General features: G+C 38.0%; 1 protein-coding gene across 1 annotated transcript in view; it reads right to left on the bottom strand.

The window, feature by feature from the left end:
• Positions 1-27,147, bottom strand: part of LOC126850181 (cytoplasmic polyadenylation element-binding protein 2) — a 137,310-nt gene that overhangs the window by 37,676 nt on the left and 72,487 nt on the right. The window contains exon 3 of the mRNA XM_050592889.1: positions 21,899-21,952. Within this exon, the coding sequence (XP_050448846.1) occupies positions 21,899-21,952 (54 nt within the window). The remainder of the gene's footprint in view (positions 1-21,898; positions 21,953-27,147) is intronic.

Below are 27,147 nucleotides of genomic sequence, written 5' to 3'. Positions count from 1 at the left end.
CCACTCGTCAACGTCGCCGATTTCGCGAGAACGATTAATGGATCCCGCCGGCTCGTGCGAGGCTGAAATAAATGGCCGTTCTCGCGGCCACCCGTTAGCGCGCGAGGACGGGCACGGGATTCGCAGCTGAATCGGGGCGGATATCAGCCGTTCAGGAGAGGCAGCGCACGCCGTCATTTAATTCCCTCTTATCTGCTCCGGGCTCCGAGAAAACGGGAGAAAAACGTACACGGGGAAGAGGGGAAGAGATGAAGAATCGCTCTTACGTGCTGGATGTTCCATTAGCGAGCAGTATGTGACTCTAGCGTATATCACATGTCGTTTCATCATCCCGCGGGTCGCGAGTACCATCGAATATGTGTGTTAGTGGTTTACGGTCCCATAGAGATATTTCGCACGCATAAGAGAGATATTCCACGAATTCTAGCGGCTTTCTACTTTTTGCGAGAAGAAAATACGGAATATCAATTTTCAAATAATAATTTAGCATTGTTGAAAAGAGCCTCATTCTTATATTTAGCATTCTTATAAAAATCTTGACGTTATCTTTTTTTACGTAATATCGCTCACGGTTATTTATGTTACATGATAATATTTCTAAAATTGAATAAAAAAATTCTTTACTGCCTTAATTCTATCGCTTTACAACGATAACAAGTTTATCTTCGTTATCATTCTCAATTTCTCGGCAGCTTCAAGAAGTTCGCTCTGAAACAAGATAAATCGATCGACTGGCGCGTATAGTCGACCTCGTGTACATACGAGCAAAACAAACCCACGGAAGACCCCGAAGGATAAGTCGAAGGGACGCGTACAGCCCATTCGACGAGGTAGCATAGCAAAGAAAGGGGGCCTAGCCGAGAATATTGAAGCGTATGCACGAAAAACGGGGAAGGTTCTCTCTCTCTCTCTTCCTCTTCCTCTTTCTCTTTCGGTGGAGATGCGGCGGGTGAATATTTGACCAACTACTACCACTACTATCCGAAATATATATATAATGGCCAAAACGGAATAGCGTGGCGCACGGGAGCGACGTCGCGTGTATATACGCGTAATGTATGCGTGTGTGTGTGTGTGTTGCTGCTGTACATAAAGCATGGAAGAGGAAACGCGTGCGCGTACCGAGGTGAATGCCCTTTTCCAGGCATCTATCCCCTCCGGTGAGTGATTCCCCCTCGCGCGACCCCCGCTAACCCCATCGTGTTTTCCTAGAGTCTCGGCGCCCTTACCGGGGACATTGCGTTCACTCTCTTCTGTGTCCCCTCTTTACGCGCATACCTAATTTTTTATGTCACGGTTAGGTCCTGTTTTTCTTCGTCTTTCCTCTCCGACTGTCTATTCTAGTTCAAACGATGCAAGCTTATACTAATGAAAATATAAATGAGTAGATACGTAAAATTTACATTAAACAATTATAAGAAAAGTTAATATACTTATTTTCTATTTTCTAGCAATGACAGTTGCCCCCTTATGTGAAATAGGATTTATTATATAATATAAAGTAATTAATAATTAATGTACGATATGTAATAAAAACCTAAAGTAATTTCCTTAACAAACTACATTTCTATCTCCATTAATTTTCATACCTTGCTTTATCTTAATGTAATTTATCACACTCTAATCTTCTTTTCATTAAAGTTAGAATCCCCATCTCATTTAAACAATTCTATTATTGTATAGCGATTAGTTTTTATTCTTAAAAAATTCGACAATTGCTCTTTTTTTTACACACAATTATTATAGAAAGATATATATTGTTACTACAAACTTGTAAGATCTTGGAATATAAACGAGTACATTTTTTCTTCCCTTTTTCTCTCGTCCCTTTCTTCTGCTTCCCCTGCTACTTCCTTCTCACGACCGTTACGACGTACATCACGCGACTGTATCACGTGTGTGATACAGCGGGCATGATGCAGTACGACATCGTTAACCTATCGCGAGGGCACTGCACGGAAGCTGATAAACGCGGCACGTGCATCGCATTCGGTAAATTCTCGAGGAAATCTCGAGCAGATATCACCGGCGAATTTTATCGCGAGTGTATAATTTCACCGCAAATCGAGGGGAAAGGTACTGAGAAGTATCGATAGCGGTTTAAATATCCCGTACACACATATATATATTTCATATATATATGTATATGTAGTATGAATGTGTGTGTGTGTGTGTGTGTGTGTGTGTGTGTGTGTGTGTGTGTGTATATATATATGGGGGTTTGTTAGCTTTTCGTGTAAGCTTAAAGAGTGTTCCGCGAAGTCGTCGAAAGGGTGAAAGGGTGCCCACGAACCATGAATTCGTAACGCCTGTAATTACGCAAGAATAATTAGTACGGCTTGCGCTTTAGCTCAAGAAAGTCGAGCGACCCCTCCAAATGCTCCAACAGGGGCATCTAAAATTATTAATGACGTCGTAAATAATAGCATGAATCATTAATTCTTATTTAATTAAGTGAAGGAAAACAACAGACTCTTACTGCCGGTGACACAGTGAGCGTAATTGGAATTCGTAATTAGATTTTGTTACAATCTCTCATTGATTCGTTATTTATACCATCATCAAATATCGATTCCGTTATCTTAAATAGTTTTAAATTAAATTATAACGTTTAATTTATAGACCTGTAAATTATAGACGAGAAGCTTAATTATAAAATCCTCAAAAATTTTCTTTGAAATAATATACATTTTATTCTTATTATCTTTTATGTGCAAAATAAAAAATATTCAATGTTGGTAGAATTCTAGTTTATTTTCTTGCATTTTTTTTTTTTTTATATACTTGCTATAGGACGGCTACGTCCCTGCTGCGACTAGCTATCGCACGAAAACTATTTCGACGTAATATACATTTCAAGAGCCAGAGTGGGAATACGACTGAATTGTTCCTCGGTTGACGGCCGGCACATTTCACCCCCCGCATCGGAATGAACACAAAGCGGTAACAGCTTTCTCCCTTTCACTCTCAATACTCCTGTCCCCGTTCTGTCATCTCCCCTCGCAAACTCGCCGGCTCGTAAGTTCATTAATGACTAGCCGCACGTTATTTCATCGTGCGCCTTTTCCGCGACAAAATTATCGTATTTTCCGCCACCAACAAAACCGCGACGCGGTACGCGTAATTGAAGCATCGTCGCGAAACTGACATCCGTCGAACGTTCAATTGACGTACGACTAATTTAACTGCATTCTCCAAAAGTTCGGGAAATCGATTTTAAAGCAGTTGTCAGTGTCCTTCAGCTCCGTGACGTCAGAAGCGTTTTTATCGACGACCTATGCTCTTATAAAAGGACAAACATCAAAGTATAAATATAAAAAATTATAAAAAGAATGTACTCGTCACTCAACGGAATTTAGCGTGCTTTATCATATTTCGTATCTTTGTATTTTTTAATATTTTACGCTCGATAAAAATAAATTCTCCCCCTTAAATGAGTTAAAATATACATCTCGTCCTACTAGATGTTTATCCAGATTGTGAACAAGGGCTATCATTAGTCACAACAACGTAATGAAGGTTTTAAGGATACCAAATACGCTATTTTACAAGCGCTATCATATTCAAAGGCGAACGGGAGGGGTGACTTAATCAATGTAAAAATAGAAACTTTCGTGGCGCAACCCTCCTGGTCATTTGGATCGGATGACGAAGGAGACGGCTCGAAGCGACTGATTTTTCGAGGGCGGGAACAGGCAGCTGGTCACGCGAGTTTTTACGAGCCGCATGCAAATGCGTGCCCCATCTATGTGATAAACTCACCCCACCCTTCCTTCCGCTTTCCTCCTCACCCCCTCCTCCCTCCTTCTCCGTTCGCCCCTTCTAACCTCACCCCATCCGCAGACGTCGCAAATTCCCATCTTGATACCGGGTGTCATAAACCAGCGGACCGACCCGTGATCGTCCGTCGATCGGCTTGAAAAACAATTACGAACTCGCGGTTATTCACGCGACGCCGCGGCGACGGAATGACTTGGCTCGTTATATCAGCTGACGCGCGACAAATTGCACCGTCGCACTTCGCAGTGACGTTTGATTCGACGGATATGACCATTTGTATATTTCCCAGAGGAAAGATCGTCCCGAAATTGCTGACAAAAATTTCGCCGATGATGCTTTCGTCAATGCTATTTCATCAACACCGAGCTCGATCGACAGTGTATATTTTGCCGATATAAAATTGTCACGTAAAAAAAGAGTTTCCCCGTTATTGCAATTTTCGATGGAAAATGGTTTTTCCTTTAATCACTTGTTTTTTTGAAAATTCGCTTTTGTGCACACGAAAAGTTCGTTTTGTGGCGAAAAAAGAGTCGAGAGAGAGAGAGAGAGAGAGAGAGAGAGAGAGATACTAATCGATTTCAATTCCTGCCTCATCGTCGCGTCGCTTTTCTTCTCCGGCCGTCAAACTAAATTAACCGCGTCTCAAGGATAAAGCTGCCCATATGATATATTAGACCCTTCTGACCGTAAAAGAATCCCCATATAACGCGATTTACGTTCCGCGCCGAGTCGGAGCCGAAAGTACGGCCGGTTGTTTATCTCCATAAAGGCGCGCTAAAAATTTCCTCGTTCCCATCAGAAAAGCCGTAGGGTGGAATTGTGGTAGATGAGCGGAGCGGTTCGTAGCGACGTGCAAGGATCAAGGCTACGATGCGACTAATCCAATTTGAGGCGGAGAGGGTAAAAGAGGGAGAGAAAGAGAGAGAGAGAGAATCCGGTTTATCGTAATAATCGTCCATTGTTGAGGGAATATAATGAATGTTGTCTCATGGAGACGACGCTTGGCGTCCTTCTTCTTTCATTGTGTCCTTCCTGCCGTACGTCAGACACATAGCACCTTGGAATTCCACTTGTTGTTCCCCTGTTTTCCCCAGTCTCTGTCTCTCTCTCTCTCTCTCTCTCTCTCTCTCTCTCTCTCTCTCTCTCTCTCTGTCGTTCGACTACCGATTTAATTTTAGATAAGCTTTAAGGGATTGACTTCTCAAGGACTGTCCTCCTGTCTGTTAGCCGGAGGCAGTCGGTTGTCAAATGGGCGCTCGTCTCTCGTGTCCTGTGACATCAGAAATTCAATTTGCCAGACGACGCGACGATTTACGGAAACGGCTTATCGCAGACGGCAGAACAATTTTGTTTCGTCTATAAGATTATAAAATAAATTGTAGCGTAATTGATATCTCTTATCATAAAACTTGTCTTATGCACATAATATGCATTCATTCGCGTGTAATTTTCGTGAATTTTTCTTTTTAATTATGCATTTTATTTTGGATAAATTTCAAGAAACGTCACTTCACATAGCTCGTATATTATGTATCTATAAGAATATACATTAATTTACAAAAGAATATTTATAATATAATTGTTTTTACTTGGCTCAGAAATTCACAGTTTAAAAAAAAAAAAAAACTCAATTTAATATACGAATTCCTACCGAAAATAAGCAATAGAAATAATAAATTTCATGCATTATTGCTGTGAATCGCCCATTCATGGAATGATTTCACCCGTGGAAATTCCACGTATTATTCTACCTCAAAAATAAATATTTCAATGTAAAATTTATTTATATTCGCGATACGTTAAATAAAACAACCTGTTGATTTTATCTCGCTAGTTTATGATCCACATCTCCGGTATCCTCGGTCAATTATTATTTGATTATTGCTGACCGAAACAATTCGAAAAAGCGGTTTAAATCATCTCATTTCACTCCGATTCGTAACGATTCGGTTCTATTCAACGGCGTGAGACAAAAAAATTATCGAGGGACGAGAGCGTGGAGGATGATCGCAACGGCTAGACGACGTCTCAGCTATAGTACTCGACGATGGCTATGAGCAAAGCGCCTCTGAGAGGGGTCGTTTTCCGTTTACAGCGACCATCGCAATGAATCGCGGCGGGAAGAGCGAAAAACACTCGATACGACGATGCGCGTCGAGATAGCCGAGCAAGTCCCTCGATTGTAGACGCGAATTAAGTTTGTGACGCGTAAAGGGCGAAATAAAACGTTGCGCTGAAAAGATAACACCGAAGCAAAAACCAAATTAAAAAAAAAAAGTTAAATTGTTAAAATTATCTTCACATTTAAAAATAGAATTCGAGTGAAATTGAATAAAAACTTTGATATAACTTAATTTTATAAAAATATATAATATAACACTTCACTAGAATTTTTTTCAACATTTATGTGAAATCATGCAAGCCACATAATATTATCGCGCTTGCTGTAACGAATTAAAAGGATTTTCGGCATATTAAAAATTTAAACTGCAATTTATAATCCGCAATTATACGAAATGCAACGCCACCACGATAATTTGCATAATAAAATTTCGCGGGGATAAATTACACTTAATATAATAGCGCTAAATTACGCATCATCGCTCATCTCCAATGCACTCGAAGTCGATCACGGACGGTCACGCGCGAACATCGATTCGCTCCGTGCTAGATGTTAATCGGATCGATATCTCCCGTTAAATTAATTAGCTGGCATATCGAGGTTGCCATCGTTGCCGAAGGGAAGAAAAAAGAAATGTCTGCGGCGACTGGCGACTTAGGGTTATTCGGGTTTTCTGTCGCAGCTGCTCGATGCGACAATATCCATGACGCCGCAAATGGACCAGACGATAACACGAATACCGTGAACCGGAAATGCGGGATAGTTCGTTTCCTTCCGCGTCGTTTTATACACTGGCGCGTTGCAAGTAGCCAGTCCATGCGGAAAATGTTTCTTTAAAAAATGGACGGACATCGTCGTCTTTGAAAATAACGCTTGGAAGAGCGGTTACTACGGAATGGTATTGTTCCCACAAAAAAGAACGGATGTAACGGTGGAATAACGAGAACGCTGACAATGGCCGCGTATCGATAAACGATCTGATCGCTTATGACCGTGATCTGCGATTAATTAAGCTACAGAAAATTTTACAAACATGTAAAAATTGATTTTTTTTTTTTTTTGAATTGCTTATAACAAAAAATATATATATTATTAAATTTTATATTGATTATTAAATTGCTATATCTTTGTGATGATAACTTTAGTATTTATTGACATACAGCTGATTCTATATTTGGCACGAAATTAATAACAGCAAGTGAACGTGATTGGAGAGTAAATTGAAAATAGATTGAAAAGTCCCTCACACCAACTCTGTCCTTTCCGCATTCACTTCAACTTACTTTCCTGTTCGATCACTAACTTTCCCCGGGGGGGAGCTACCTTCATAACCATATTCGCGGTTACCACAATACATGTTCGACGTGACTGCGGTCGCCATTTAGTCACCGCGGGACATCTGACGCGCCTAAAATTTCAGTTAACGAAATTATCGTTCGTAATATTACGCCGAAAGAGACTCTTTTACGCGAGGAGAGGACTCTTGATTAAAGTGCGACATACAATTAATTAATCCCTCTGTCCGGTGCAGTTGAAGTTTTTTTTAACATGACTAAGGAAATAATAACGTTAGGCTGGTCGTTCCAGGATCTCGACTCGACCCAGCAGCGTTAATGGCGTAGGGGAAGTGAAGGGAAAGGCGCGAAGCGGCAATTAAAATGTTACTAGTGACGCGACATCGGCCACTTTTTTCTTTCCCTCGACACGAAGCACGTTTAACGCACTTGTTTCTCGGCTTACTATATCGTGAAACCTCGTCGCGTTTTCACCGTGGTAACCGCATGGATTACTAGAATTTTTAATTACGAGCTTATTAACAACTTTAGAAAATTCTACGAATTAATGAGCGCGCGTCTCAAGAGGTGCTCGCATCTTGTCGTTTCTCTCTCTCTCTCTCTCTCTCTCTCTCTCTCTCTCCCGACTCCGTCCGACTCTTTCACCCTCTTCTCGTTTTTATCAGGCCTAGACGAAGTACTTCCACCAACCTCGATCCCGTGGCCACCCCTCTTCCGTCATGTCGCAACAAGAAAGCTGCGTCAGCTGTGCGATTGTGTGATTCGTCTACGTCGTCGACGCGTTCGCTCGGGGGAATTAGAAGTATTTTAACGACGAATAAGAGTAAAAGATCGTGAAGGGTGAATATAATTAACATCAAAAAGTGATACCCCGGAAATAATATAATTATTTATGAGATAATTAAACCTAATTGTTCACTGGCGACAAAGGGTATCAGATTAGAGTCAGTCTAATAATAGCGAATTAAAACAAAACAAAAATATCTCGAATCAAAATTAAAAACTGCTCTATTTTTTTCTATAAGTATAATAAATATAAATGTTTATTAGGTACAAAAACAATTTCATTTCTCAAGATAAGAAGGTTCCGTACTGAGAGCTCAAGTAAATTGGATGTACATTAATGACGAATAAATATATGACGGCAATTTAAAGTTAAAATCTTGCTAGAAAGGCATAGTAAGACGGAATAAAAGTATTGCTCCTTAATGACCACCGAAGGAGTCGGCGGAATAAATTGAAACGAGTGGTGGTAAATTAGTGAGCGAGTCTTTAATTTAAAACCTGATTCGTTTTGCATTTCCATCCGTTGTTGCTATAGCGCAACGGACTTTTCTCTTTTTATTTCTCATCCGGAAATTTATAACGAGCTGCAGCTACATGAGCTAAAAAATTCGGAAAACTAAGATTAAAGAGAAATATAATTAAATTATCATTCTATATAGTATGAGTCATGCAATGGTGGATTGGAACTGATGGAAATTTGCATTCTCGAACAATTCTAAATAGAAACGCAGAATCTTCTCTTTTTCCTTCCAATTTCACTTACTGTCCCTTTCGATTTGTTCTTTCCACCAGAAGTTCCCCTTCACAAGACCATAAAATAAACGATGTAAGAAAATACGATCAAAGATACAATTTTTTGTTTAGATATCTTAGATGTGTTGCTTAATTTATCATGCCAATCAAATTTCAATTAAGAAAATCAGATAATTTTTCTTAAAATATTTGCATTTATTGTTATAATAAACAATTTTATATACTAACAATTTATCACGGTAATTATTCGTAAACAAAATCTAATTCACTGTTTTTTTATGATAATGAGGGGGGTGATTATTCGTCGAAGAATGACTTTCCCGGAATCGCCTAAGGATGATAGTGCGATTTATCGTGGCTTTTTATAAAACATAGTCGCGGTATTATCGCGACTCGGTGTCGCGATTAATAAAGCGTTCCCACGATGAAGCTCGATTTTTCACGAGGCCCGCTAATTGCCTGTCCGCCTGTGTGATTTACAAACAGCAGTAAACACGAACCGCTTGATGGACGGCCGACAAGACAGGCTTAAGCTCTATCGAGGATAATATTCCGCCTAGAGGAGGAGGACTCTCCTGGATGACCCAGCACGTTCGCAACACTTTGCCACAAAAACTAACGAAAAATATCCTTAACTCTTCTACTACCTTGTAATGAGATTATAGAAGACAGCTTTCCTACTGCGTTCTGATCACCGCTAAATAATTTTCATCTCGAGTTTTACTTTCACGTATATGCGTCAATACGACAACGAAAACTACTTAATCTGAAATTAACGTTTGGCGAAAAAGAAGTTTTTTGATACAAATGATTTTATTATTCTTGTAATATTTTAATTTCAATCTACTATTTAATAATTTTAACTAATTACCACGATGTATATTACTTTAACCTTTGTCATACGAATCAATAAAAAATCATTTTCTCAAATTAAAATACATTATAAAGTAATAAGATTACTCGAAACAATTTTCTCATAATTTTTCCATTTTAATTAAGATACAGAAATAAAAATATAAATAATTGAAATAATCTCCTTAATTTCCTTGATAGAGGAAGGGGCTAGAAAAAATTAGAAATATTTCGAAAAAAATCGCAAAGAAATTTAAGTTCTCTACAAAAGATTTATCTCTTCAAATCTGTATTATGTTTCATGGCTCATCTTCTGGTTCAGGTAGCGCAGGTGGATGCCACGCCTGCAGGTATCGTAAAGAAAGAGGAATTCGCGGCACGCGCGTTGCACTCTTGACCTTTCGAAAGTCTTGTGCAACCGAAACCGCCGGGGAGGCCGTAACCATCGAGAAGAAAGGGAGAAGGGTGGGACACGACATTTCGCGCGATACTCCGGGGTTACGAATACATCCGTTCACCCTCGCGAACCTCGAGATCGAGCGAATTTCCTTGCCACTCCTTGATCATGACAAAGGTCGAAAGACAAAGGAATTCTCCATAAATTTCTACATCATTAATTTAAATTGAGGCTGAATCCCTCGAAATTCGAATAAATAATTTAATTAAGTTATCGTTAAACAGAAAATTAAATAATGGTGATCGCAAGATCACAACTGTCACATTATTTAAGAGACTTTTGATTCAGATCGAATGATTCAAGATACGATCGCTATGCAGAAAGTATCTTGGCTAAGATACGTGAGATTTACTTCGCACGTGTGCGACTTTCTCTAATTTCGTCAAATCATATATATCGTGAAGAGCAGCACGTCGGTCGTAGTGCTTTCTTTTGCAATTTAAAGAGCATCAACTTTTTTTCGAACGCAAAAATCATCACTGCTCTTAGTACTGAACGAACTCTCGTTGCTCGTACACGCAGATCTTGAGAATCAGTTCCCATTATTCTCTAGCATTGTCTCCTCTTCCTTTTCTCTCCCCTCTAATTTTCGCTAATAGAGAAAGTTGCGACCAAATCAAAGAATGATTAGCTGTTGCAAAACGTCGGTTATACTTTCGAAATATGTTCCTTATTATCGCATCTAAGCAAACATCGAGATGACGTAAAATAATATATTAGCATACTAATTAGCAACTTTAATTATGCAATTTCCAAAGATTTAAAAATATTTGATATTTAAAAAAAATTAAACAATGCATTTACAATTATAATTATACATTACAATTTCATAATAAGGATGGATCAAAATTTCTATTCTAAACAGTATCTAATAAAACAGAGATAATCAAGATGATATTATATATTCTTATTATAATATAAAATTATATTAAAAAAAAATTTCTTTTCGCTCTATAAAATTAATCTAAAAAATTAATTTTATGACTTGAGTTTCTTTCATTCGCGACGTCAGAGAATACATACGCGCTTTCTTCGACGCAAATATTAGACATGAAATACATCCACGAATGTATTGTTTCGTCTATCGTATAATTTAGTCTATCGAGCGACTGTGTGTGTCCGTAAGAGCTCCATTATATCCTTACGATTGCAAATATCGCGGGTACGTCTTACTGTTCAAACGATTCGAGTAGTGTATCGTTACCGCATATTTCATCTGAACCGATCGAATGACTAAAGTGCCGAGTTCGCTTCTCGCTTATCATTTTTCGACATTAGATCAAACGATAAACGTAATAGCGAAGCGAGATGAAAGGAGACGAGCGATAGAGAGAAAGAAAGCGCGCGCGTTCGATACTCACACACGTTTGATTATCTATTCTCATAAATCAGTTAAACGGAAAAGAAGTTTTAGGCAGGAAGGTTTTTCACATTGCACTCAATATAAGAGAAAAGTGTTTTAATCCGAAACTTTACTCTAATCCAATGATATCTGATGTCTCATGTATGCATATACGTATATTTATTTGAATATCAATAATATAAATATTACGTTGAATATTAATATCCATCGTAAGAGAGAGAGAACTTTGTCTTTATTATATGATATCATTATGATATTTTATAATACTTTAAAACACAAATTAAAATTAAGAAATTAAAAAGTTGAAAAATAAAAAAATAAAAATAAAAAAATTGAAACTGACAGAATTTTTAGCAAAATTAATTTTCGATCTTGTAAATATGAAAAATATATCGTAACGTAACGTTTTTTTTTTATTATTCAAAATAAACATAAGAATAAAAAATTTTGTTCTTTCCTATGGCATTATCATTGAACTCATTAAAATTATAACGCTTTCAATTTTCACATTTGACAGCCTTGCAGGGATTTTTTTATAACGCCATTTTAGAGACTTTTCTTGACATGGTGACACGACTCGTTTCACAAGTGTTATCAAGGTCGATGGTATCGTATCGAGAAACCATTCTTCGCCGCAAAAGAGAGAAGGGGACCGAGACAATTCAGGAGCAGAGAAGCCTATGCATTTGTTCCCCACATTTATGCCCGAGGCGCGCATTACAGCACACACGCGTCACCTAAGATGCCTATTCTCTCGTACGGTAAAAGTAGTTCACGATGCAAATTGTGTCATGTGATCGGCGACACGAATAGGACGTGCGGTAATTGACTTTAATTGCGTCGCGGTATGATAAAGTCGGCTATAATTATCGATTTTAATTGGCCAAAGGTCCGCTTTTATCGTCCTTGGAGAAACGGGTTAATCGTGTCCTAAAGAGAAAAGAAGAGAGAAAGGGAGGGAGAAAAAGATTCGTAGTTATAACTTCATTATTTTTTTAAGATTGAATTAAAAAAGCCCTTCTTTCAATATGCTTACTGAATCGCTTTCCAATAATTTAATTATTGGAAAGCGTATATGTGATAGATGACAAAAAAATACTTATTAATTATGACAAGCGTAAGACATTTAAATAGAAGCTATTAGTTTATGACACACGATTTTTTCATTCGTGAGCAATTAATAAAATTGATTAATCTCCTTTGTATGTAATTTAATTAATTATAAATATATCTATCAATTTTTTTATAATCCTGGTATATTTCTCTGATTATAATTCCATAATTAAAAAAAAATGGATTCAAAATATATTTACAAATTATGATAAATCCTGAAAAATGTTTTTTGCGTAATTAATGCAATATTTTATACAAAAAATATTATTTATGATTCTATTAACTCATATTATAATATGACACGTTGATAATTTCCATGTTCTGATAAAATGGCCTTCAAGTCAGGCACGCACGTGACGTATGACATTTACACTTTACTTGTCAGAATTAAATTCAGAGCGCAATTAATCTTCTAGACATTATATTGAAGATCCATTACATTCCCCTGCTATTTAAGGATAATAATCATGGTAGCACATTGTATTATTCACGCGATGCACCGCAACATTAACTTTTGACGTTTTTGGAACTCGACTTAAAAAAGTGTCAATAATAGCCTTCGCACCGACACGAGTTCCATTTCGATACGTAATTGCAATTTAACGTCAAATAGTGCCGATGTGTTTCGCGCTTCAATCGATTTTCCGAACGCGATATTAATGTCCCCAGTATATTTTAATTCGATTATGTGTTAAGTGTCAATAATAAAACTATATTTAATGAATACTTAATTATTATACATGCAATTTACAAATAATACAATAAATAAAATATTTATTGTAGACTTTGATGTGAAATCAGGTATGAATTCGAACAATTGCAATCTTCTTTATTAAAGCAACACGAGAAAAGACGTAATAAATAAAAAAATTCAGGTCATTAAAGTGAATGCACTCCGTAATGAAACGGCGCGAGAATGAATCATTTGTGGCGACAAGGCACTTTTATAGCCTAATGTTCACCGCTACATCCAGATAATAAATAGATAAATATGTATTGTGTAAGGAAGTGAGACACCGGTCGCGAGGAACTTCGTCAAGGATCGGCGGGAAATGTGGGACAAGGGAAACTTCGTACCTTGACTTAGCCGGGTTACACAAGTGCCCATCGATTTAATCAAAGTCGTAAAATCCTCCAATAAGGTGACACTAATACGCGACTTAAATTCGCTTGGAAGTCAATACGCTTTACTGTCCGTTTCACGTTTATATCATATCAGACATCTGTGACTTATGTAAACTTATTTCATCGCTTTTTATGGGGCGAGAAGAACGGAGTATTACCATTACGACTTTACTGACCAAGTAGTGTCTAATCCACAAGTTTAAGTAATATAGATGTACTAATGCCTAGATCGTAATCACTGTAAATAATCAAGAGCGCTAATTACAGGGTAATTGCGCAATAAATGGTATCCATGACGCGACGATGGACGCCAAGCGAGATAAAACTGACGATTTAATTAAACATTCCGCCATGTTAATCACCAGCTGACTGAAAGCGTATCCGAGCTTAGCTGTTACGCGAAGTAACCGAGTCTCGCGCGTCTTCTTATTTCGCAGTCTAATCAAGCCGATGAGCTGCGCTGCAATTTACCATCACGGCTAGACTTCTCATTACACTCCACTCGGAATAATGAAGTGTTACTTGCGATAGCACGTCGATCTCCTATATTAGAACGGCGGTGTAGCTTATATTTCCACGGAGTGTGGAAATCGAGTGTGCGCGCGAACGCGATATATAATATCCGCATATATACGTGTTCGCGGTTTTGTATCGTGACAACGAACATCGCGAACGCCGATTATAAATGCCGTGACATTTAGCGGTCCGAGTAGGGCCGATCTTAAGGTACAGCCCGTCAATCGCGTATCTCGATTTACGCGAGATTTTCCAACGAGTAACTGGAACGAGCGCATAGCATAACGCGCGGTTGCTTCTCAAATCTCACCGCGGCAATACGGTATCTTTCCGCGCGCACTGTTGCAATAAACTCGTTGCGACGCGATACGGTGAACATAATCGAGGCACAGACAACATGATCTTTTCGAGACGAGTATAACTTGCGGGAGCGTTGCGTCACGTTGCCTAAGAACATCAAGTATCATCAGAAGTTATTATCAGCTTGATTAAAACATATATTATTTTTTCATAAATTATCTTATTTAATTCTTAAAACCTTCTCTATTGCTGTTTTTCATCATCTCTTACACGCCATAAAATTTGAATACGAAGCTTTTTTAATCATTTAAAAAAAAATATTTCACAAAACGCGCGTTGTGGAGAACATCTGTCAAAAATTGTTTAGATCAATGCAGGCTGGAATATTTTTTTTTTTTTCATTTCCCAGACTTTATATACTCATATATCCGCGATGTAAAAAAACGGAAGTTTAAAGTTAGCCTGCCACGTGGATTCATATCGTAAGACCTGCATATATCTATCCGGGCATCCAGATGCAGTCATCTGTCGTGGGCTTGGGCATTTCGCCCTGGCTAGTAGAGATTAAAGTAAGCGCGCCGGAGAGCCACCACCGCAGCGCCCATAAATATTGAACGTCGCCCGGATTTATGGTCGCGCACCGGAGAACGTCCCGGCTACGAAAGAGGAAGTTATACGGGGTGTCCGCCTAAAACCGTACTCCCAGAGGTACTTTCTCGGCCGCGAGAGAGAGAGAGAGAGAGAGTCCTTCGCTCTACAAAAGACCGGCTAATTAATGTATTGTTTCGCCGGCTGTGCGGTCCGCGCGCCGGAATCTGCATCCGCTGAATATGCAATGTCCACGAGACCCAGGGTCTCGCCAAAGCTAATCCGTGCTCGTGGCTCTATGCATATCTATCGGCTTTCCCTTGCGACACAAAAAGGCCCAGCCGGATACGAGATAAGAGGGGCAATAGGCGATTACGGCGGCATCCCCTCGATTTTCGGGTGGGAAACGGCCGGAAACATTTTCTACTTCGCGGAAGTTGCGCGTGAAAGTCTACAGATCTCTGATTCTGTTATACGCATGTACATATTCTGAAGATAATGTTTTTGTCGTGGAAAGTTTTATTTTAAAGAATCGTACGAAAAGAATCGCGAGAGATAAGGTAAAATTGACATTTAGAAAAACTGTAAAGCATTTCGTGAATTGTCATCGATTAGGCGCGTATATGCTCGGGAGTTATTGGAAGCAGATGACGAGTCAACGAAATGTTGTGAAATTTGAAAAGCCGATAAGTCGCGAGACATTACAAATATTACATTGCCGACTTCTCTGCCGTCATCCACTTCCCCATCTCAAATGACAACGCGCTGAGATAATAACCGCGCGTTACCCGGCCTCTCGGTTCTCAATACACGCGTGAGATAATAAAAAAAAGAATTTTCTGTCATAAACGGATAAAATATTTTTCATCGCGAGACGTCATTATCGAGCGACAATCAAGATGAAAGGACGTCGCTTCCATCCTCTCGGTTCTCTGACAACGTTTCGCGGACACGTAGATGTGTGATTTTGCACAGTCGCACAACGTGATTTACGAGCTTACGCCTTGCGTTAAAGGTCAAAGGCTCGAATTGTTAGCGAGCGTGCGCTACCTCGTTCGCACCAATTATCTGCACGGCGATTGGACGAACGCGTAACATTCCACCGGTAGTTATGCAGTCGTTGCGAAAACGAACTCGCTGCGCGAGGAGCTCGAACCTCTCGGAAACCATTCTGTGCGAATCGTAAAAGTCTTCTTCAAAAAGAGACACGATCCTTCTTGGAGGAGACTCGTCACAATGATTGTAATTTTTACCAAGCATTTGTAAGTCTAATAAAACTGACGTGTTTGACGAGAATATTATATGAAGTCTCTTCCGAGAAGTCGTTTAACTGAATATGTCATTTTTATGCAAATTTGTAAACTTTAATTGAATTCTGATTCTGGAATATAATCGCGAAAATCTAGTATGTATATCTCCTTATAAAAGATAAAAGATTATACAATTTAAGCAGACGTATAATGGGAATTTGTAATAAAGGTACAGATAATCCGTGTCTGCAAGAATATAAGTTTTAATATTATAATCTTTCTGTGTAGTTGATTCTGGCAAAAAAAAAATCGTCAACTACAATCCTTTCTTCATTTTTATACGATTCATATGCTCCGAAAAATTGTCGCCACAATAATATTTTATTTTATTGCAAAATTTATGATTAAGCTATAATTTCAGATTTTACGAAAAATCTGAAAAGAAGTTCCGCTCGTGCTAATTCAAGGTGGCAGAAGCACATACTTGCACAATATTATGTCCCCGCTCTACGTTCAGTCAAAGCAACACTGGATCCGGCCAGGAAGTTAATTACCAGCGTTTGCTATTGTGGAGAGTCTAACGACCATTCTTTTGAAACTCGCGTCGATTCTTCGAAAGCGCACAGGCACGAAGCTGAGCACGTGAGGTAGATGAAAGTCATATGCGAGAAGAGCGAGAAGAAGAGAGTCTAGCGCGTTGTAATTGTGAAAAATCGATATATATATATAGTCACAAAAATAAAAATATCTTTTCTGATAATAAGATAAGAGGAATTCATCTCGCCTGTCAACACGTGATATCTAATTAAGACTTATGAGTAGAAATGACGCGAGAATACGAGGCGATTAGTATCCCGACAGAGATACAGATGAGCGGAGAGACCCACCGAAAATGATGTATTAATTACGAAATGTATCCCCCTCCTCCCTCCACCGCGGTTGCGTCTTTCACTGTAAGAGCCCTGTGTTACATACAATCGTCGTCCCATCACCGGAGGACTTCAGGCATGTCTGTCACGCATATGGTTCCCCGTGCATGCTCGCGTAATTTCAGGCCACGTTCGTTCCCCGGGCAAGAAGTATAGCACCGTCGGGAAACGTCGATAGAAAATTCTCGGTGTGAGCTCTCCAAGGAATACGCGAAGAGAAACGATAACATCCGTATCGTTCGATAAAACGAAAAGAATGTTACGATAGATAGATTCGCGGGATGACTTGAATTTTCAATCCGACGTATAACTCCACGTGATACCAAGAATGTATAAAATACAAATTTCAAAATTAAAAATCAAGAATATTTAAATATTAAAAAATTGCGCACTAAATGGTAATATTTTCTCTCTAAATAAAGATGATTTCGAAGAGATTAAAAAATTATAATCGTGTATTATTCTGCAATCATAAATTTTATAAAAAATATTTAAATTATTTTTTTTTTTTTTTTAATATTTACGATTTAAAAGTGCCGAAAAAATTTTGGATGAATGAATTTTTACGAATATCTAGCGAAATATCGTAGTAACGCACAAGTAATGTTTATTTATGGGCGTGCATTAATATTCGGATTCGCTCGGACTGAAATTCATGTCTCGGCAAGCAGAAGACGATTAACATAAACAAGTAGTCTCGCTGTAGATTGAAAGTTTCCGTATCTCGTCGAGCTTATAACAGCTTTTATTACAAATTGCATCGGAAATCATTCCCGATATCGTGATACTAATTGAGTATCTCCCCGGGATGTCAAATATATATTTGCGTGCAAATGTAGATTTTCCATCGCGACGTCTCCTTGTGCAATAAATATTGCGGTGATTTTTAACGACTACACCGCATTTTTCATTCTCGCACTCATCTGTGCGCGCAAGTCTATTAAAAAAAAAAAAGTAATTAATAAATAATGCATTTTTTTTTTTAAACACGACGTAAAGGCTCTCCTGTTCAAAACCGGACGCGGATCGTGAATTACGCAACTATCTGCGGCGGCAGGAATTTGCGCTGCACCTGCAAAACGCGATGCCATCAGCAAAATTCTTTCGAATTCTTTCTCGAATGCATGCCTACGAGAAGGAAGATTCCGCTCGTGCTCGTAGTAATTTTAACATTTAACTTTTAACACTTGATACGGACGTGCCGTTTTTACTGTTCGATCGTAATATAAGACACGCGCCTGTCGATTAATTCGCGAAGAGCACGTGTTATCGTGCGAGATAGAATGCAATTAATATATACGACAAGAGAATTCACTCATGAAATGTAAATCAGGGATTACGTGCGTGAAAAGTTTACGACGCAACAAATTCAAAGAACAGACCTTTTTTCCCATTCGCTACGTGCAGCACGTGTGGAGATAAATATTTTCACAAGCGTATAAAAAATAATAAATAAAATCACTTAATAAAATAATTTCTAAAATAATTTTTGCAGTTTTATGTATTTTCGACACGTCCCTTCAAACTTATTGTACGTAGTAAAAAATTATATAAATCTGGGATGAAAGTCGCGGTGTCTTTAATTGTATCGTGTGTAGGCACGGTATATTTTATTAGGAACTCTGTGAACAAATAGAACCGACGGGTGTATAATTCAATGTCGGGTCAAAAAACGCGCACACACGGGGAAACGAAGCGATTCCGCACAGACCGTGAAAAAAAAAGCCGAGGAGCGTAACCGAGGACGACACATTGTCAAAAAGTGCCGGCACCGAGAACGTCTGGCGGAGGGCGATTCTACGGGCGCGTTTTCTAGGTTGGATCAATATATATGGTAATGTAGTCGGTTATACAGGTAGCGGAGTCGACTTAACGTGCAACCCGCTCGTAACTGTATTATGTATGCGCGCGGGACGTGACCTCTCTCTCTCTCTCTCTCTCTCTCTCTCTCTCTCTCTCTCTTGCACATATATATAATAAACATGTTACGCGTCATAGCTTATGAAATATTTATACACGCGTATCGTAGACACGTGCACGTGTATTTATCTATGTAACATTGCAAAGGAATTAAGATAAGAATACGTGTGTATAGTTATGACAGTCGACAGTCTTGTTCGCGAAACGTAGTATCATTATGTGATTAAGTGAAGGAAAAGTTAAATTTTACTTTGGCGCTCTTTTCCTCGAAGAGCTTTTAGAGCTATATAATTTTGACAGGAGGTGATTAATTATATATCACACTCACGTGATTTTAACGCAGCGATAAAATATTAATATCCATTCTTCTACGTTAGCACAATCAGTATAAAATATAATGAAAACCTCATTCAGCGATTCAGCCCAATTGTTGCTAACATTGTACACGCGATAAACAAATTATGCGCAACACGTAACGTCTGTGTGTGTGTGCGAATGCGGGTTTATCAACGGATCGTTTCAACTTTCCAAAGTGCATCGGAGAATTAATTAACTCGTTTGTGTCTCATGCCGAATGGAAAATTTTTGACCGAAATACTAGACGCGTGTTGTTTTCCATTGCGACGTAAAATGACGTTACGTCCGCGACACGAACTCGATTAATTTCGACCCTAAAAGATTTCCCGGATACGTGTCAACGACGCATTAATAATGAGCTGATAAAAAAAAAGACATAAACGTCTTTGTGATATTCTGAAGTTTCGATGGTATATGTGTAATAAAATATCAGCCAATATTTATGCGCAGTTTTCCAAGCAATTACACGCACTATAATATATTGCAATAATAAAAGATCTTCAAAATGCAAAAAAAAAAAAAAATCTAATATCCCTACACATCAGAATATATAATTAAAACTGTTTTCAAGTATCTTTTCGAGAGACTCCTTTTACAAACTTTTACGATTATTGTAATATAAGCAGATCAAAAAAAAATGTTTACTTTGTAAACTCATATAGTCATATAAATAGTCACATAAAGTCATATAAATAATTATTTTTAGCTTCTTAATGTCTTGAAACTGATATCACCAAACTTTTCAAGAGGCCATGGAGACATAAAATGTTTCCCAAAAAGTCGATCGATAAAAAGATAAGTGTCCTATACGATCGCGTAACATGCTCGCAGAGTTTTATACAGATCCGACATTCCCGGGAACATTCCCTTAGATGGGAGAATGAAATCCGAAACGCCTCCGTGACTCGTCCATAAGTATGTGACAGCTACTTTTGGATTCGCGACGTCACAAAAATAAATCCGTCCTTCTTGCACTCGCGCGGCCGCATTTCCCAGCATAAACTTTTGTCGTGTTAATGACCAACACCACGAGAGGAGAAATTGCACCGGGACATCTTTACGATCCAAGAGACTGGGTGCATGCGGGGGCTCAAGATCAATGACACGGACGAGCGCGGACGCGCCGACACACATTACGAGATTTAATTAAAGTGCCCGTTGTATATTTATCAAACCTTCCCCTGCTCTCTCCCGGAGGTAATAAAATCTCTTTAAGAAAATTCGTTCTCTTCGCGCGCGCGCGTTTTCTTTGCCGAAACACGTCAGCGGGATATCACGATGTAAAAATCGAAGCGATCGCGTCAGCTGTTGTATTTTTCGGATTAAAATCTTTTCACGCAACGATCGTGTCGCATATATTTAAGCATTCATCTATATTATTTAAACATTTAAATTAAAGACATTTAAATTAAAAAATTGTTACTAAAAACATACAATATATTTTTTATATTTTCGCGGTTGAGTGAGAAAGACGAGAAAAGCAAATCGGATTATCGTTTTACATAATAATTTACGTAATTTACAGCCTGTCGATATATCTATGGATAGAAAAAAAAATAAAAAAAATTTTTTTTTTTTTTCAGATATTTAATATCTTTATATTTTGATTATTGATTTTTTATTATTTTTAAATTTTTAGATGATAGATTTGAATTAATTATTATTATTTTAAATACAACTCGCATTCCAATTGGGTATTTTTAATTAATAAAAATTTTTATTATGCATCTAATTGAAAATTATCCAAATCATGTCCATTGAAGGTAATTAAAAAAAAAAAATTATGAATATTAAACTTTATTTTTTTTATGTTAACGAAATAATATAAAAAAAAATAATATTATATTTAAAAAAATAATGAAAAAAATCAAAATTTGTTTTTTTTTCTATTAAAAAAAGAAACAATTTCTTTACATCTCTACCTGTGGATATATCGGATTACTTATAAATCAAAACCCGTTCTTTATATTGAATTTGTTAGTTCGATCCGCGAGCAGAAAAATGCAACGAGTGAATCGCGAAATTTCTTCGCGTTAAATCAAAAGAATAGAATTTTCGCCGAACATTCTGGGAATATAAAATACAGGTTGCGACCAAAGAACACTTCCCTCCCCGATATGGTGATTACGATGAAGAAAGAGGAAGTGAACGTCACGAAGGAAGACCGCGTTTCCCCGATTGCCGTCATCGCGTCAGGAAGTCGCTCATACCTCTCTTGTGCAGTACACGGACACACATTACGTAACTACAAATTTTAATTGAACCCGCGCGATGATTTCCCTTCCCCTCGGCGATTATCTTCTAGCGATATGTAAACGTAACGCGGGGATATGCATATCCCCGCAGGAGGGAGGAAGAAAAGAAGAGGGATTAACAACTAGTTTTCACTCACCATGTAGCTGAGCGAGCGACTGCAGAGTATTGGCGGCGTTGCAGTTGATGAATCCTGAAACAGAAATAAAGGATTCTTCGTTGAAAAAAAATAATTATTGCAATATTACATTTACATGACTATTAAATGGAGTGATTGTGTGAGAGAGACATTAAAAATTAATTGACCACGTGTGACTTTTAATGCTCGTGAGATATTGCATAATGGAAAGGCATATACGATTAAAGATTAAAGATGAAATTATACAATCTAATTTTTTTTCGGTCTTGTATAACTTCATCTGATTACATTAATTATGTTAATAGAACATATAATTAATGAATTTTTAATTTATTAATTTTAAAATTCGAATATATGCAGATTTCTTCTATTATTCAATCAAGAGATCTCTATATAGTGTGTCAATTTATTCAACGCGTTTTTTTACAAAATATAGATATATGATACTGTTTATGAATCAAATATCTGCGCACTGTGCCATGTAATAGTAAATGTAAGGTGAGTCGTGTAAATAAAATTGTGTGTTATGTAAATGAAATTAATCAGTAGATACATACAAATTTACAAGTGTAAAATAATATGGTACTCGTATAAAATAACACGGCACTCGCTTTATCTTCTATCAGAAATTACAAGCTATATAGCGTTACAAATAGAGTTGTAATAGAACGCATATCCGTGCATGATGTATCGTAATTAAGCTGCAAAATAACATACGCGCAACTATCTCACAATTTATCGGGGATTAATTAATTTTCATTGTGTCGCGTGTATTATTATTATCTCAAACACAGGAATTGATAGCCAAAAGAATAGAGTAATCCGATGCTTCCTGTGCTATTTCGACATTTTAAACGCTCAAACGCATGCCATTCGTTGTTATTAAAATTTTGAAAAAAAAAAAAAAAAAATAGATATATATTATAATCCGAAAATTCGGACCGCGTTAAACGAGAAATTTGACAGAAAACGCAATCGCGCCTAAACAATGTCGTGTAAAGTTCCACGCACCCATCGCCCATCGTGCAACTTAACACCGGTACCTACGTACGCGCCTCGTCGAACATTCCCAAGACATAAGATAACCTTTGAACCTCTAAGGCCCTCGGTCGGACCGGTCGGGTCCCCTCCCCTCCCCAACTCGCATGAGCTCGCTCGCGCCCGTGATGAAACATTATGATTTAGGATTGTCGAAACACGGCACCGTATTTCCTGTCTGTCCTGACGACCTTCGGCTTTCTTCGGCGCTTCTCAAGATTTGAATTTTTCATATATTATTTAAATTCATTTCTGTCCTTTTCATGTCGGAAATGAGAGCGTGGTTATCGGGATGACTTTCACGTTAATTAGCACAATATTTTGCTCTTGGAGGAGGAGAAATCTCGTGGTAAGAGTAGGCAGTATCGTAATTCGTTGTCAAACGACTTTGTCAAACATGCTAATAGCCTGTCGTATTGATAATTTTTCGAGTCTGCACAAACGCTTTTTCGTGACGCCGAGTCCATGAAAAGAACTTTCTATAGATCAATTAACGAATACGTAGCCATACGTATCATCATAATTTAACATATCAAATGTCAGCTAATATTTCATATAGCTTATGATAAATGTATGACAAGTGTTACATGTCGAATAAATAAAAAAATTAAAAAATTCCGTAACGTTGATAAAATATCCCAAAAATAATGTACAAAATAGAAAACAGCTCTCAAAGATGTTTTCGAATTTCCCAAATCGCTTATCGGATAATCATTCTAAATCGCCGTCCTCGTATAAAGTATCGACGAAAAAAAATTTTTGACCGAGAAGGTACAGTTCCTGTTTGTGTGGCGCGCGCGCGATAAGATTAGCGTGATCTGTGAAACGTGGGATTTATCGGCGTACGCGAGAAATGTCTCGCGGTCGTGAGTTAACGACAAAGAGTCACAATTACGGATCGGACAAATGGATGATGGGTATAATCGCGATAAACGGCGATCGGTAACGCGCGCGCGATTCTAGGAAGTGTTCGCGATACGTTTCGCAATCCTTGCATGTCATCAACGTGCCCTCACCCCCTAATCATCTTCGTGTAAATAGGAATGAGCCTTTATTATGAGGCTTTACGGTAAAGTACGCGACGCGCGTTATCCCATCTTCGAAGATCTAGTCACGCAACTGCGCGTCGGTATACGTACACAATGTAACCTTCCCTGTAATTATTTCTTGTTTAAAAAGCATATTTGCGATGGCTCAATTGCCGGGGCGGAGGGGAGAGGGGGAGGGGGCGGAGGAAGCGTTGGAAAACCGATTAGCCGAGAGATTTCCCGATTACAACAATTCTAGAATAAATATTTTGTTCCAAGATTAATTTAAGATTAATACGTAAAATTAACCGTAAAAATTGAATCATAAAACTAAACAAAAGTTATTAATTTTTCTCTTAGAAATTTCTCGATAAAAAGCGATCGATTTGAATAAATATCTTTGTAACGTGACTTCTTTTTGCAAGTAAAAAAATATCTTTATTCGGAGTGACTTCTGGAAAAATTTCAACGAGCCGATCACGTTACTGAGGATGGAATGAAATTTGTCGAATATGCAATTTTTATCTACTATTCTGACAACACTTGGATTAAAACATCCAGTTCTAATTTTAAAAAAGATCAATACGCTGATAAATTTATTAGAGTAAACCATTTTTTTTTTTTTATGACAAAAATCAATTCGTCAAAAAATTTTCATATTCCTCGCCAATCGATTGATATTGATAATGACTTAAGAAAGATAAACAGGAATAAATTGTAGCACGAGAATCGATAATAATTCGATCGTAATTTGAATTCTATAAGGTTGCGTGTCGCACTATGGCGAGTGTGCACCGAGCGCGTGCTCGACAGTGTATTCTTCTGCAGGCCATGGCATCGTGACTAATTTTCTACACCGTTACAATAATAGCAAGCGCAAGCGCAAAAACATTTTCCGTGCGGCCGGTCGATGAACTTACGCATGGCAAATAAAGCAGTGATACTATTCCACGTCGCGTGCGCTACGGAAACTTTCAGGAAAATCGTTCTTAACGGAGATTATCGAAACGTCAATCACGTTTTATTTACAAGATTGCGGAGAGATAGAGAGAGAGAGAGAGAGAGAGAGAGAGAGAGAGAGAGAGAAAGCACCGTGATCTAAGTAAGAAAAATGTATAAAAGAATAACAAGATTCTTCTTGATTTTTTGTTCGTCCTAATTCCTAACTGTATTCTATAATTAATTCAAAATATATCTTAAATATAATCTTAATATTTGACATGACAATAGAAATATTTGAACGTAAAGTTGCGAAATAATACCTATAAGGCAAGTAATCAAATTTTTCTCGAGAGAAAGTCTCGACTTTTATTTGCCAGCCGACGAAACCGAAAGGATTGTAAATATCCAAGTATCGACAATAAATATTGATTGTTTCAGAGTCGTTTAATAAAGAGACTTGTCAACGTTCGCGTGTTCGATGACAGAAGTGGGGAAGAACGGGGAGACGCGCGGAAAGCTTCGTTTTCACATTTTATGAAATCGCGTCGCGTTTACGACGCTCTTTAAACGTTGATTTGAAGAAGAAGAAGAAGAAGAGATCCGTCTGCCGTACTCGTGCAATAACATTATGCCTCCTCAATTTGCCTCACAGATTTTACTTTCACGGTGCATCTATTCCTGTATCGATCGCTATTATCGGCGACCGGATCAGCACGTGCGCGCGTAAACTCGTTTATGCGGTACCAATTGGGAAAAAATCATCGGAAAATTGAAACCTTAGTCTTAACCGCCACGGAACTGCGACGCCAAGTTATCATTAAAGTATCGAGAGATCATTTTTATCACTTTCCATTGATTTTATCTCAATCTATTCTTAGTAACTATTATTATACTCCTCTATTTTTTCAAATGCAAAAGCAACACATATTTTATTAAAATTCCTTTTTATTATTATCCTTATTATTCTTATGTATTTGAATATAAGAATCATTTTCTACTCAATAGCTATCGCGGTTATACACGAAAGAGGAAAAAATTCACACGATCGCTATCGAAGCGGACTGTAATAACGAATGAGATGATAAAACGCGAGAACATCGTGTTTAGAAATATTAATGACACTTTATGGGACGATAATTTTTTTTTTTTTTGTTTTGTAAGAGCCGTAAATTTCAAACGGGAAGAAATTGATTGTTAATCCGCAATCAGCTCCGAGTGCGCGAATCTTAAAATACGTTTAATTACAAATCTTTCAAGAGCCCAATTGACAAGCAGTGACGTCGATAATTATAAAATAAATAACGCGCATTGTGTGGCTATGCGGAAAGGAAGTCAGTGGACAGTAGGGCTTGGCTACCTCCGGTTACATCGTCACTTTTGCGATAGCAGCTACCTTATCTCGCCGCGGTTTCATCGATAGCCATTCGCACGTTCCATGCATGCGCGCAAAAGTAAGGAATACTCGTGATATTCAATGTCGTTCACGTATCAACAATATCTAATCTTTTAGATAGTTGAACGATTTTTCAATTCAGCGTCGAATGAAAGCGTTGACGATCTTCTCACAAAGTGGAATAAAGACATTTTTAATATAACAGCTTGTGTTATTTTTTACGTGAATATTATATGGTATAATCGTTAATTTATTTATGGTCCAATATTAATTTATTAATATACGGGAATAACCCTTGCCAACTATTACAGATGTTTACGCTCTCGGGATAAACAACGAATAAACCGACTTATCCGACGCGGAATAAACAGAGATATTAATATCTCGTAAAATTTCAGCGCACCTAACGTGAATCACATGTGACATGTGTCACAATGACATGTGACTCAAGTGACACGCGTAAAAAGGACTCGTTCTCGCCGCAATGTTATTGCGCAATGTTCTATCGGGATTTTTGTCTACAATACGGCCGATTTGTCTCTGTCGTATCGGGAACAGCCAACGCGAGAGTGTTATATGAAAAATGAATATGAAAAAAAAAAACAGGGGCGCAGCTTTCTCTCCCGAACGTCAACACTCTGAAATGGGACATGTGAAATCTAATGATTGCGCTTCGATCCGACGCGATTATGCCCACGTGCCGTGCATCCAAGTACGATCGATCCTACATAAGGAATGAGAGGATCTGCTGCACTTGCACAATTCGAATTATGTAAACGCTTCGAGATCAAAGATGTACAATACAAATTGTTCTATTGTCTTCTGTCGATATTTAGGCATAAGCAAAA

Source organism: Cataglyphis hispanica, chromosome 6, assembly GCF_021464435.1.
Source record: "Cataglyphis hispanica isolate Lineage 1 chromosome 6, ULB_Chis1_1.0, whole genome shotgun sequence".
In the NCBI taxonomy this organism is placed as follows: Eukaryota; Metazoa; Arthropoda; class Insecta; order Hymenoptera; family Formicidae; genus Cataglyphis; species Cataglyphis hispanica.
The sequence above is the reverse complement of the archived record's forward strand: the minus strand, read 5'-3'. Positions and strand labels throughout refer to the sequence as shown.